Source organism: Dermacentor albipictus, chromosome 6, assembly GCF_038994185.2.
Source record: "Dermacentor albipictus isolate Rhodes 1998 colony chromosome 6, USDA_Dalb.pri_finalv2, whole genome shotgun sequence".
Classification (NCBI taxonomy): Eukaryota; Metazoa; Arthropoda; class Arachnida; order Ixodida; family Ixodidae; genus Dermacentor; species Dermacentor albipictus.
The window spans coordinates 27557116-27570052 of NC_091826.1; the positions used below are offsets into that span (position 1 = coordinate 27557116).

General features: G+C 49.0%; 2 protein-coding genes across 14 annotated transcripts in view; one reads left to right on the top strand and one right to left on the bottom strand.

Annotated features, from left to right (window-relative positions):
* LOC139060923 (complement C3-like) overlaps positions 1–12937 on the top strand; it is a 184687-nt gene that overhangs the window by 4077 nt on the left and 167673 nt on the right. The gene's annotated exons all lie outside the window — the stretch shown is intronic.
* LOC139060925 (uncharacterized) overlaps positions 773–12937 on the bottom strand; it is a 35500-nt gene continuing 23335 nt past the window's right edge. For 11 of the 12 annotated variants that reach the window (XM_070540252.1, XM_070540251.1, XM_070540250.1 and 8 more), the window contains 4 exons: positions 8987–10596; positions 6325–6470; positions 4442–4479; positions 773–2587 (listed from right to left, as the gene is read on the bottom strand). In XM_070540252.1, coding sequence (XP_070396353.1) covers positions 2468–2587; positions 4442–4479; positions 6325–6470; positions 8987–10533 — 1851 coding nt within the window. In that variant the 5' untranslated portion in view covers positions 10534–10596 and the 3' untranslated portion in view covers positions 773–2467. The remainder of the gene's footprint in view (positions 2588–4441; positions 4480–6324; positions 6471–8986; positions 10597–12937) is intronic. The other variant, XM_070540244.1, reaches the window with a different exon arrangement.

Consider the following 12937-nt stretch of genomic DNA (forward strand, 5'->3'; position numbering starts at 1 on the left):
GTGTGCTTATATTTAGGTGCACGTTAAAGAACCCCAGGTGGTCAAAATTTCCGGAGTCCTCCACTACGGCGTGCCTCATAATCAGAAAGTGGTTTTGGCACGTAAAACCCCAAATATTATTATTATTAAGAACAATTTGCCGACTTCTATGCGCAACCCGCCCAAGACCGTAGCAGTATGTCTATGGCTGTGTGGTTGCCACTGGACAGACACATCCTGCTAAATTTGGCGACTTCGTTCGAAATTACAGTCGGATACAACTCAAGTCTGCAGTAAAGCCCCGACCACGCCCTCATACCCGCCAGCCACTGTTCCTCCAAGAGGCTACTAATAGTTCGTACTTCACTCTTTCGTAATCATAATCATAAGCGCGTAATTTCGTACGTTTTCACTCGTCTATTACAGTGGAACTGTGAAAGCCCAATTCTTTATTGAACTGAGGTAATAGTTTTGCGGAAACCCGCACGGTGGAGAGAAGTCATTATTGAGGAAAAATGAGACATCCACCCAATCGTAGCAATTGCTACGATTCCATACCAGGGCGAATTTTTCTTCAATTTCGAGGCTTTTCTTTCGAGGAACCCTACGGGCTTCCTTTGTAGCAAGTGTTACGATTATGTGGATGTTTCATTTTCCCTTTACCCGCCGTGGTTGCTCAGTGGCTATGGTGTTGGGCTGCTGAGCACGAGGTCGCGGGATCGAATCCCGGCCCCGGCGGCCGCATTTCGATGGGGGCGAAATGCGAAAACACTCGTGTACTTATATTTAGGTGCACGTTAAAGAACCCCAGGTGGTCGAAATTTCCGGAGTCCTCCACTACGGCGTGCCTCATAATCAGAAAGTGGCTTTGGCACGTAAAACCCCATAATTTAATTTTTAATTTTCCCTTAACTACATCTCTCCACCTTGCGGGTTTCCGCGGAAACATTACGTCCAACTCTTGCCTTTGCTTCGAGTTGTCGACAAATTCGACTACACCTTGCCATCTGCTAGCCGCCTGGTTAACTCAGATAGTAGAGCGGCTGCCCCGGAAAGGCGGTGGTACCGGATTCGAGTCCCGGACCAGGACAAATTTTTCTTCAACTGCGAGGCTTTTATGTCGATGAACCCGTATGGGCTTCCTTTGTAGCAACTGCTATGATTGGGTGGATGTCTCATTTTCCCTTAACTTTACTGAACTAAAATAAAAAGCATTCTTCGGCGCAACTGTTTATTGTCATGTTTCACTTCAATTGGCAGTGAAGTTTCACGAGTAAAACGGGATCAGCAGTGAAACGAACTGTGCCGCCGACTTTTGAAAAGTGAAAAGCTCAGACTCCATACACTTTGTCCGTGTCTGTTGCACACATTATCGCTTCCGCCGATGAAGACTCTTCAAGAACAACAGACGCTCTGGAGGTATCCAGTACGACGCCATTTTGAAATGGTCGCGTGACGATGATTTTGTTTGCTTGTGTGATTGGCTGGCGAAGTAACAATTCCGCGCGGTCTGTGTGCCTTGGTTGCCACCTGCTGTTTCTTTTTTTTTAAAAGTTGTATCCTACTGTAGTTAATAAAGGGAAAATAAGACATCCACCCAATCGTAGCAATTGGTACTATCCTACTGCAGTGCTTTGGCCCACGTTGACGCAATTGGCACAGCACTTCCAACCCTGTACTAGAATAACAGTTGGAAATATGTCACGTGACGTGCTCAGGTTTCAGCGTAAGAGTGAAAGAACTGCGGTCATTTGTTCCGATAATCAACCTTCTTTTCTGTCAAATGAACGAAAATTGAGTTTTGTAAGAATGTTTTATTGGCCTGAACTGACTCAGGTGCTCGTAATCGTCCCGTCAAAGACTGTGTGGAGGCATGGTTAGCCAGAATCAAGGGGAGTATGGTAGCGCGATTCAAAGACGGGACAAGAGAAGACACAAAGGGACACACACAGCGCTAACTTCCAACACTGTTGCACTGTTGTCCCGTCTTTGAATCGCGCTACCATACTCCCCTTGAAGATGCATTACTAACAAGCCCACATTGCAACCCTCGTTAGCCAGAAGTTCAGAAGATACTCTTGGGCTAGCTTGTTCCACACAGATTGGTCCATGTCCGTCATTCAAGCACTGTGGTACAGTCGCGAGTGAAAGCGTGGAAATCACAGAATACGCGATTTCTTTTTTTTTTTGTAGCCTTGACGTATTCCCACCGAAATCGAGTGCTATATACATATTCAACGCGTTCATGCGCGACAAATGCGATGCCCTGTCCCGATTCCACATTTGACGGCTGTGTCGGCAAACAACCTAATTTTTACCGCGCCCCATAAGCTTTTTCCCCCCGAAAGTATACATATACTTATCGCAAAACGGTCCCGTATACAGGTCGAAAAACAGGCCCGTCGCGCGCTGATTGGAATGTTTGAAGAAAACCAGCGTTCGCGATGAAAACTTGATCCTAAAATCCAAAGCCACGCCGATGCAGGGTCTATTGTTCTAATTCGGTCTGGGTGCTGGCGTGCCGGAGTCTGACTCGACTTTTAGATTGGTCGCTCGCTGTTGCCAGTTGCTGACGGATCAACCTTGCGAAGGCGGGCACTTGCTTCTCCTGAGAAAAAAAAGAAAGAAAAAAGAAACCACAGCAGAGGTCGAGTTCAGAACGTGGAAGCATTCCGCCGACACCACCACATGCAAGCGCACCCGGCGTTGATTGAGTGACCACGGGAACGGAACGAGTGTTCCGCCTCTGGGTTTCCCCGTTGTATCTTGACTGACGGTTACAATGTAACCCGACGTTGGAAAAATAATTGTCTATTATTTCTCCTCCCTTTTCGTTTGCATGTGCACCTAAACGAAAGAACCATCCTGTACAGTGTTTGTGTAACTTATTGCTATCATGTGGTGACCGCTGTGCTAGTGATTTCCGGATAGTTATAGGTTACCTTGATTTTCCTAGCTTAGTGCATATTCTTTCCAAGACGCTTAACGTTTGCTCTTTTAAAACAGTTAAACTGCTAGAAATGTTTAGTAAAAAAAGTCCAGGATTGGCTGGGCTCGCAACTCCTGCTCGCGGTAATGGAGCTGAAGGATATACGTACTGCTACAACGCTTCCGACCCGTTATTTTGTTGCATTAAATGAAATATTAAAGCCTTTAATAAACACCAGAGGAAATTCTATAATTCGTCCGAGCGCAGTAAATAATATAATACTCGTTCCTATAGAGAGAAGGGAAGGCAGGGAGGTTCACCAGTTTGCTACCCCACACGTGGGGAGGGGAATGGGGACTGAAAGAGAGAGAGAGAAAACATATCTATACCGCACTTTCAAGTTACGGTACCTACGATGCGCATGCGCCGTGACTTCATGATACACCGGCACGCTCCGTTCCTGTGGTCACCTGCGGCATAGCCTCCTAATTATTTTCTTTAATGCTTGCGACGTCACTCTGCAATGCACGGGCCAGCGGTCCACTGCAGTGGCTCCACATTCCCAACCATTTTAATCTTGTTGCTAGAGCATGGACAACTTTATCTGGGCGCTTCTGGAGCTCAGCGTCTTCAGCATGACGTGCGATGAAAGATGGTTGACGTGACCTTCACAACGCCACCATAAACTGTGACAGAGTATACTTAAAGCCCCTTAAACTTCGTTAAGTAGTGACACTCTCCTCCTCCGCCTTCACTCCTCCTCGTTTCTCGTCTCTTTCACGCTCTCCTCGACCGTGGCGCCGCCTACACTGCTCGAGCGTAGCAACGGCGCCAACATGCGCTCCTCGCCACTCCGTAGACGTTTCTCGAGCAAAAATGGCGCTGATGCACGTCGCGAGGACCCACGTGATGCTATTAGGCCAATAGCGACGGGGCATCAGCCTCGGCCAGAGCGCGAGGAGGAGGCGGCATTCTTCAAAGCGTGGCAGTACTTTACGAAGTTTAGGGGGCTTTAAGTATAGTGGGAAAGTGGCGCCCTCTCAGTGAACTCCGGGCTTGGCGTCACTGGACTGGCATTGGGAAAAAAATAGGATGCTGCGGCTGTGGCTGCAACACGCGAGCTCGGTCATAAGAAACGCGAGCGCCACTCTTGCCGATCTTTCTTCTTTTTTTTTATGAGCAACACATTTGCAGCTATAGCATTACTGCCACATGACGTCAGTGAATTTTGCTGTGCGTCTTATGAGTTCACGATGATGTCGCTGACACCAGCTCCGGAATTTCGACACTAAGTTTAGTTGCAAATTAGGATATATCTGGCGTTTCCAAATCTTCACACTTGCTAAGTGTATCTTTTTTTTCACGTGCGAAAAAAGTGTGGCATAGTTTCTGCAACTCAGAAAAACGTGTGTCGGTAGCACTTTAAGGAAATCGAAAGTCACTGGAGCCTGGAAGCTCTATAATTTGTTATTTTTTCCCAGAATTTTGTTGTCACATGTACGGGTGAAGTCACGCAAAAGGTAATAGACGTACCGTAAGCACATATCTTATGTCGCCGCCGCAGGCCACCCCTGCGAGAAGACACGGATGTTCGTAAATGCGAGATAAGGCACGCACACTCGGGAACAAAAGTACACGGACCGCAGGTTTTCCGAAATCAGAAAAAGAGAGAAAAAAAAGCTGAATTTATTTGTAATTAATAAGCACAAAACGAGGGCACTGGAGAGTTCGAAATGTCAGGTTTGGAAGGCAGTTATCAATTTTAAGGTATATAGGGTCATCCATGTCACATTCGCAACTTTTGCGCTCGAGCGCTTGCGATTTATTGTGAAGAAAAATTGGAAGTCCTTCAATATAAGACATGGTCATTTAACGAAATATCTTTGTCGCAAGGCACTAAACCGTAGCTTATAAATAGCACTAAAAGAAGATTCGGTTTCTTAATCAGAGAGCAAAATTAACTTTTATTGGAAGAATAAAGAGGCGCCTTACACCAACAACTGAATTAGCCAATTATTAGGCATTCTATGCGTTTTTATGCACCTTCAAGTATGGGCAAATTGGTCTAGCTATTTCTGGAATTTCCTTTATTCAAAGCATGCGCTTACAGCAAAAGCTCGAAATTGACACCAGCCAAGCGCTTAGGGCCTGTACTGTACGCAAAAATGGTTTTTCACATATACATGTGTCCCAGCTAACTTTAGCCAGAGTTTAAAGATACGCGAATGCCACGCAGATGGACAGAACAAAGGTAATGCTTTTTGCCGTCGCTTGGAGATACTCAAACTATTTTTTTCATTCCGCCTAATTAGATAATTAGTCTTAATCAATTAAGCAACTTCTCTAATATTATGATTACATGAAACGTGTCCATGAGAAAATTGTAGAGCGACATGAAAAACTCCCGATACAGCTTTCTGTTCCTGAATATGTGCTACATCAAAGTGATTTTCCGAGCGTGAAAGAAGCCCGCGGATACAAGAAAAGTGCCTAGAGCGGCCAGTAGCGCGGCAATCTTGCGGGCCTTTGCGGGCTCCTTTCACGCTCGGAAAAAACACTTATGTAGCACGTATTGAGCAACACAAAGCTGTATCGGGAGTTCTTCATGTCGCTCTACAATTTTCTCATCTTTTCGTCTAATTATAATATGCGAGAAGTTGGTTAATTGACACTAATTATCAAATTAGGTGGGAGAAAATTTTTTTGAGTATCTCCAAGCGACGGCGAACGAAAATACATTTGTTCTGTCTAGCTGTGTGCATTTCCATATTTTTAAAACTCTGGCTAAAGAGAAGAGGCGGTGATCTTCCGAAGACTACAGACCGGCACATTCCCGCACGGCACCCTGCTACACGCCATGTATCCTACGAGCTATACTAACAAATGCGCCTTCTGCTCTACGCCCAATACCCTCTACCACATGGTATGGGAATGTCAACAAAATCCATCGACACCGCCCATCACCGGACCAACCGTCGAGCAGTGGGAGGCCCAGCTGATAAGCTCGAGCCCTGAAGACCAGCATCGCCTGGTGAGCAGGGCCATGATATCAGCTCAAGCCCACGGCATCCTGGACTAGGGACGCCGCCCACCTCGGACGATTTTACCGTCGGCTCATTTCAACTAATAAAGTTTATTCCTCCTCCTCCTCCTGGCTAAAGTTAGCTGGGACACCCTGCACAAATATAAATATGTATATACAGACGAACGCCTTTATAACGATGTGTTTGGGGCCTCCGCAATCATCATTCGTTATACGGGTAACTTCGTTGTTACGAGGTCGCGCACCCCCCACCCTCCCATAGAACTGGGACTGAATCGTTTCTTCGCTATGCGGGTCATTTTCGCAGCCATTTCATCGCCCCGCACATAAACACAGTGCAACGACATTGCCTTCGTCCCACGCGGGGCCTTACTTTGCACGCCGTTCAATGCAGCTTCGGCGGGGAGATCGGCCTTCGTGTTGGAGTCCTCTTCAGTGACCTCGCTCGCACCACCTCGCTGGTCGCTGTCAGACGCGGAGGGTTCACCCAGCAGTGCACTCAGTTCGTCGTCATCGATCCTGTGGCGGAAGTCGACACGAACGTGTGTCGCATAAACTCGACCGCAAACAAGTCGATAACGACAAAAAAAAAGAAAAGCGCGTTGCAGAGGTTTCAGCGTTCGCTTGCACCCGACTACAGTAAACCCTCGTCATGAAGAAGTCATCGGGACAAGAACTGCTTGTACTTCGTTATAAGCAACATTTCGTTAAAAGCGGAGATGCTTAAGGGAACAACGGTAGGGTTGCACTGGAACTGCGTGGGAGCTCGTGAAACGTTCACTTAAACATGTACAGCCATCATAAATACGGAGCACCCAACTTTTTTTCGAATGCCCGCAGGGGGCTAAACACACATATGCCCTCCATAAAACTGGTCAATAAGTCTAAATGTTCGACAGCTAAACTTATTTGTTATTTATCAAGTTCCTAGATTTAAACCCGTGCATCACGAGTTATTGTCGTTTAAAAAAAAAATGGCTGTGGCTTAGCTAAGGTTAAGCCCACGATGCGAAGCATACTAGCCTTTATTTTAGTTGTTGAACCACTGTTTAGCCTGGTGAACTGCTGTTGCTTGGCTATATTTGTTTCGGCTAGACGAAGAAACAACTCATGCAGGCGAGCGCACGAGCTGAGACCCGGCTATGTAGCTACGCGGCCGCAAGCGAGCGCACGAGTTGAGCCTCCGCTTTTGCAGCTGTTATGACGTCATATGGTAGCTACACGGCCGCGCGCGGCGCAGCAAGGAAGAGCGTGGTTGTGCGGCTAGTACGCTTCGCAGAAAAAAAAGAAATCGCTGTTCCCTTTCGTACTGACGATGACGGTACGTCAGCGCTTGATAGTGAAGATATGGCAGCAGCGAGAGATTACGCCATCTCCGGCCGATCATGGAGATACTGTAATGAAACTGACCCGATCGCGGTGAGTGATGTGTAATCAAAAGGCGCTGACTTGGTGGGCCGATCCTGACACCAGTGCACGACATGTACAACGTCTTCGCAAGGGTATTTACTGTGGTTTGTAACGCGAACCGATCCAGAGGGCACTGCAGTCCCGATAATGCTGACACTGCAATCGCATTGCAATCGCTCAGGTGTACGCAGTCACGCGGACAGCGTCTTTGCACCTTTCTCCGTTATTTGGCGTCTGTGTCCCGCCAAGGGATACAGACGAGGCGAAGAGTGCGCTCCCACACCGGCTGTGGCGCGGGTAACTAATTAGGAAAGCGCTGTATGGTCGCTGTGTGCAGCGGCCGAAGCAACGACACAGATCGAATGCTATCAGAACAATGAACGCTTTATTCTGTGGCGGTTATCTATTTACGACCACCAAGCCAAACGGAAGAACAAGCGCAATCTCACCGCGTGACTCACCGCGTGACTGCACAAAGCCACACGCGTGCATTGATAACTTATCGACTTTGTAGCAGGAACAAGATATATTTGCATCCGCAATACGTGTATAATTGCATAGCATTTTATTAGTACGTTATACTTGTACTTTGTCCCGCAATTTCTTTTCCTGTTTGCGTTTCAATTTGTACACTCGGTACCAATGTGGAAGGAAACAGCGGGTTTGCGTTCAGCGCCTTGAATTTTCGTCGCTCTTTAGCTGACGCCGGAAATGTGTGGTGCGGTAGATTCTTCGTCATAACGAACGCATGTTTCGACTAATTCTTTTAAGCAATCATTCCTTCCACTTGCCACTAGTAGGTGGAATAAACTGCTTAATACAAGAATAAAAGAACATAAACCTTCAGGTTTCTGTGAATTGTTGTCAAACCATCTACTCAGTCAACCACACAGACGTTCCTTTTACTTGAGGTACTAATTGTTAGACAATTACGATGTGTGATAGTACAGTTGTTCTCTCCATTACGCCACTGACATTTTTTTTTTACTTTTCCATGCACACTGCTATATAGTTTCTTACTCTTTGACTATATTTTTTCGGAACTCGCCGTGGTTGCTTATTAGTGGCGATGGTGTTGGGCTGCTCGGCACGAGGTCGCGGGATCGAATCCCGGTCGCGGCCGCGGCATTCCGAAGGGGGCAAAATGCGAAAACACCCGTGTACTTAGATGTATAGGCCTGTGCACGTTCGAGAATCCCAGGTGGTCCAAATTTCCAGAGTCCCCCTCAACGGCGTCTCATAACCGGAACGTGGTCTTGGCAGGTAAAACACCACAATTTAATTTTTAATTACATATTTTTTTTCAGTTTGTATAACGACCACTGTTCAATACTGCTGACTGCTATTTACTGCTGAAGAGCGACACCTACACGAAGGGCAGCGGCCCAAATATTCAGACTGCAGTGTATACCTTCGAGATCGACCCACACTTTCATACTCCACACATACCCTCGGGAACAGCCTATGTTTTTGTACTGCACTACCTTCGGGATCGGCTCACGAGAACGGCCAGATAGTCGTTACAGGAAACTGGGTTGGACTCGCCAATGACGCTTCGCATTAAAGGAAAAAAAAATGAAAGAAAGAAGAGAGCCAAGCGGTCCTGCGCGGAATACGCAACTCACGTTTCGAGCAGAAATAGTTCATCCTCGCTCGTAAGCTGTTCACTGCTGCCCAGTCTGTCCAGCATCTCCTCGGCGCTCATCCGAGGCACCCGGAGAGGCTTTCTTCCCTGCCAGGCGAGGTCGCAGTGAACGATGTCGCCGCCTTCCTTCCTGATTCCCACCATGAAGTCCAGCGTCACCGCGTCTCCTTTGCCGAGCGTTTGCCAGAGTTTACCTGAAGCGGGCTCGCCGTTCCTGTAGAAGCAGCGGGCTCCGAACCGCACCGTCCTCGTCGAGCCCGACTGCTCGACGTAGCAGGTCGCCGTGCTCGCCGTGACGCTTGCCACAACTGCCGAGACGTTCTCGTAGATGGAAACAGACGGCGTTTTCTCCTCAATCACGCGGGACGGTAGCGCGGGAAAGTCGTCGTCGTCGACAAGGTACGGCGATCGCCTGCATTCGTCGGCGACGTTTCGTCTGCTGCGGGTATCCGTGACGTCGGTGCGGACGCCTGTGACGTCACAACGATCCTCCTCCTCACCCGAGCCTAGGCGAGATCGTGGTTGCAGGGGCAACTCGTAGAGCTCGTCGGCGTCGCCCGTGCCCGATAGTCCGTCCGCGAACAGCCGAGGCATTGCGAGCGCCTCGAGGCTGACGGCAGACGACGGCACGGAGAAGAGACTCGCACACGAGCTCGAGTCGTCGAGAAGTTCCACGTACGTCACGTGCCACTTTCCGCGGCCATACTGGAAGCCGTTGGCGTCGGCGTCGAAGCGCACCATGCTGCCTTCCTCCAGAACATCCCGCAGGTCTTCGATGTCGGCTCCGAGGGACTTCTCGACCACACTCGCGTGCATGTAGGCAGTGTTCGAACGATGCGCGCCGTACCTGACCATGGCGTGGTCTGAGGAGACTTCTAGAACGCAACCGCGGCGTCCGACGAGCCTTCCTTCAGCTGAACCGCTGGGTTTGGAGTCGCGCGGAGTGACCGCACCCCCGGCAGTAGCAGACGACACGCCATCGACCAAACGCAGTTTCTCGACGATCCACTTGGTCTTCGACCGCTCGTCCGGGTTGCGCATAGCGTCGAAGCGAAGCTTGAGGCCCAGCTCGAGCACGTCCGTCAGTGTGACGACGCGCCGCCCCATGTACGCTTCGAGGTCGCTTTTCTGAAAGCTGGCCGTGACACCGCGGAACCGGGACACCCTCACGTAGGCGTGCGACTCCCTGAGCACGCATATGACGCCTTCTTCGTTGTTTAAGTACGAAGGAAGCTCGGCTGTCTCTTGCCGCTGAGGAATGTAGCCCTCGCGCCGAACGCTCAACGCGCGGTAGCGGTCAGTGCCGGGCCTCTGGGCGAAGTCCACGATGACGCGGTCGCCTGCCTTTAGCCCCGCGGCGAGCAGGTCGGCGTACCGACCGTCTTCAAACGAATCGCGATTAAAGTAGACACGGTCGTTTAGAGAAAGATCCACGTCTATGAAGCCGTAGATGCGGAACGTGCTGTAGACACGGCCTTTGACATTGTGATAGTTGTTCGTCGCACCGTTCGCCTTGCTGGTGGCCATCGTGTGTCAATTATTGCGTCTTTGTTGAGGGAGCTCGGCGTTGACGCTTGTCGCCGTCGGGTCCTGGGGAGGTAAATGAGCGCCCGAGGTTAGCATCAAAGTTTTGAAAAGGTGCCGGCGAGGCCAGCGTCTGGCAACTTTGACCGGTTCCTGGCAGTTAAGGAGAAAGATATTGGCTTAAATGCCCCGAACACTCCTATAACTCCTATCGCAGATTTATAACGCTTCAGGAGGATAATAAGAACAATTAAGCGGACGCAGCAAACACGCCTATACAGTTGTATAAGGAGCAACGGAGGTTGGATCATTAAGCAACCAGGGGCGCTATAACGTTCCAATTTGCAATATTCCAATTCCAATTCCAATTTTGCAATATAAGCCTGTCACGATGGGTCCAAAAATTTTCGAGCCATTCCCCCTGTGCCTGTATGCCACGCGACGTCACCAAAACAGCATAAACGTCCCATCTGATATGATGTGTGAACACTGATTATGCATGATTACACCGAACGAAAGAAAAATAGCGTCGTCTGACCATTTGCTATTGGTTAAACGTTTTTGGGCTGCGCCCAGTTCACCTGTCTGTCACGCGACGTCACAAAGCCGCGAAAACTCACAGCGTGAAAGTGTCGTGTACTCGTTGAACCTGAAGCGTTAGACGCATTAAATATGCCGAACAAAACTGATTTTTTTTAATAGCCGGAGCCTGCCCCGCCGATCGCTGTGGTATTGGCTACTCGAAGCTGTCGGGGAGCACGCATGGATTTATTTGCGTATAATAAAATATTTTGCGATGTAGTATAGCGTTGCAGACCTTTTGGGCACATGCACGACATCGATCTGTCAAGTCTTCTTTGCTGTGGATCCGCTTTAGCGGCATTTTCAACCTTTCGTTGCACGCCGCCGCGATTTTTGACCAGCCACGGCAAGCTAAGTAAGGGGAAGCGGACCAATCGCAGACGCCGGCACCACCCTCCTCATCCGGTTATTTACTTTAGCTGTGCTATAGCTGGACCCCATCGAAACTCTCTCCACTTGCGCGTGCGTGCTCCTCGCCTCTTCTCAGCCAATTAGACAAGAAAAACTACTGAATGTAGGCAATGCTATTCGCTTTGAAAGCGAAAGAAAGTGACATCCTATAAACTAGAAGCACCCGCCGTGGTTGCTCATTGGCTATGGTGTTAGGTTGCTGAGCACGAGGTCGCGCGATCGAATCCCGGCCACGGTGGCCGCATTTCGATGGGGGCGAAATGCGAAAACACCCGTGTGCTTAGATTTAGGTGCACGTTAAAGAACCCCAGGTGGTCGAAATTTCCGGAGTCCTCCACTACGGCGTGCCTCATAACCAGAAAGTGGTTTTGGCACGTAAAACCCCATAATTCTTTTTATAACCTAGAAGCACGTTTGATAGGGCTTCTCGAACAACGCTGCGGGTTTACAGCCCGGTGCTTGCGTCGGCGGTTACGTAAATTTGACGTAAGGAGATTGGAATAAAAACAGATTGGAATAGTTAGACGTTACAGGGCCCCAGAAGTACAATCGAATGAATGACATTCTATAGTAGCGAAAACAGACGGCGAACTTTGCCAGTTTATTTCATTTCGACCGAACTTCCACATCGTATTGACACGTGTACTTGTTTATCGGGTGACCACGTTTCACCGCCTAACAAATGTTATCGCACAGCGCAGGACGCGCCTGCATGTATCGGAAGTTTCTCGAGAGTTATCGATGGTTCTATCCGCTGTCTGTTGTCACCGAACCTTGCGTAATCTGATTTCATCGCGCGGCGCGAATGGTGTAAAACTTTCCGGAAGACACGCGGGCACCAACGATTACTCTGGAACCTTCGATGACCGATATACAAAAGCCAACGCGCTTGATCCGCTGATCAGTTTTTCGGCGGTTGCCGACTGTGTTGGCCACTACCGTTGTGCTTTGAATTAATAATTTAATTATGGGGTTTTACGTGCCAAAACCACTTTCTGATTATGAGGCACGCCGTAGCTGGAGGACTCCGGAAATTTATACCACCTGGGGTTCTTTAACGTGCGCCTAAATCTAAGCACACGGGTGTTTTCGAATTTCGCCCCCATCGAAATGCGGCCGCCGTGGCCGGGATTCGATCCCGCGACCTCGTGCTCAGCAGCCGAACACCATAGCCACTGAGCAACCACGGCGGGTGTTGTGCTTTGAGTGTAGCCTGTATGTTGAGGGCACAGGTTCGCCCAATAAAACACTAGTTTCGCCAATCAGAGTTTTGCTGCTTCCTTCGCCTTCACTACTACACGGCAGTATACACATACAGCGGCTGACTAAAACCGACGATCGATGTTCGTCGGCCTCTCGATTATATCGTGAGTGACAAATGTCCGTACATTCTTTTAACGGTAACACGAACAAG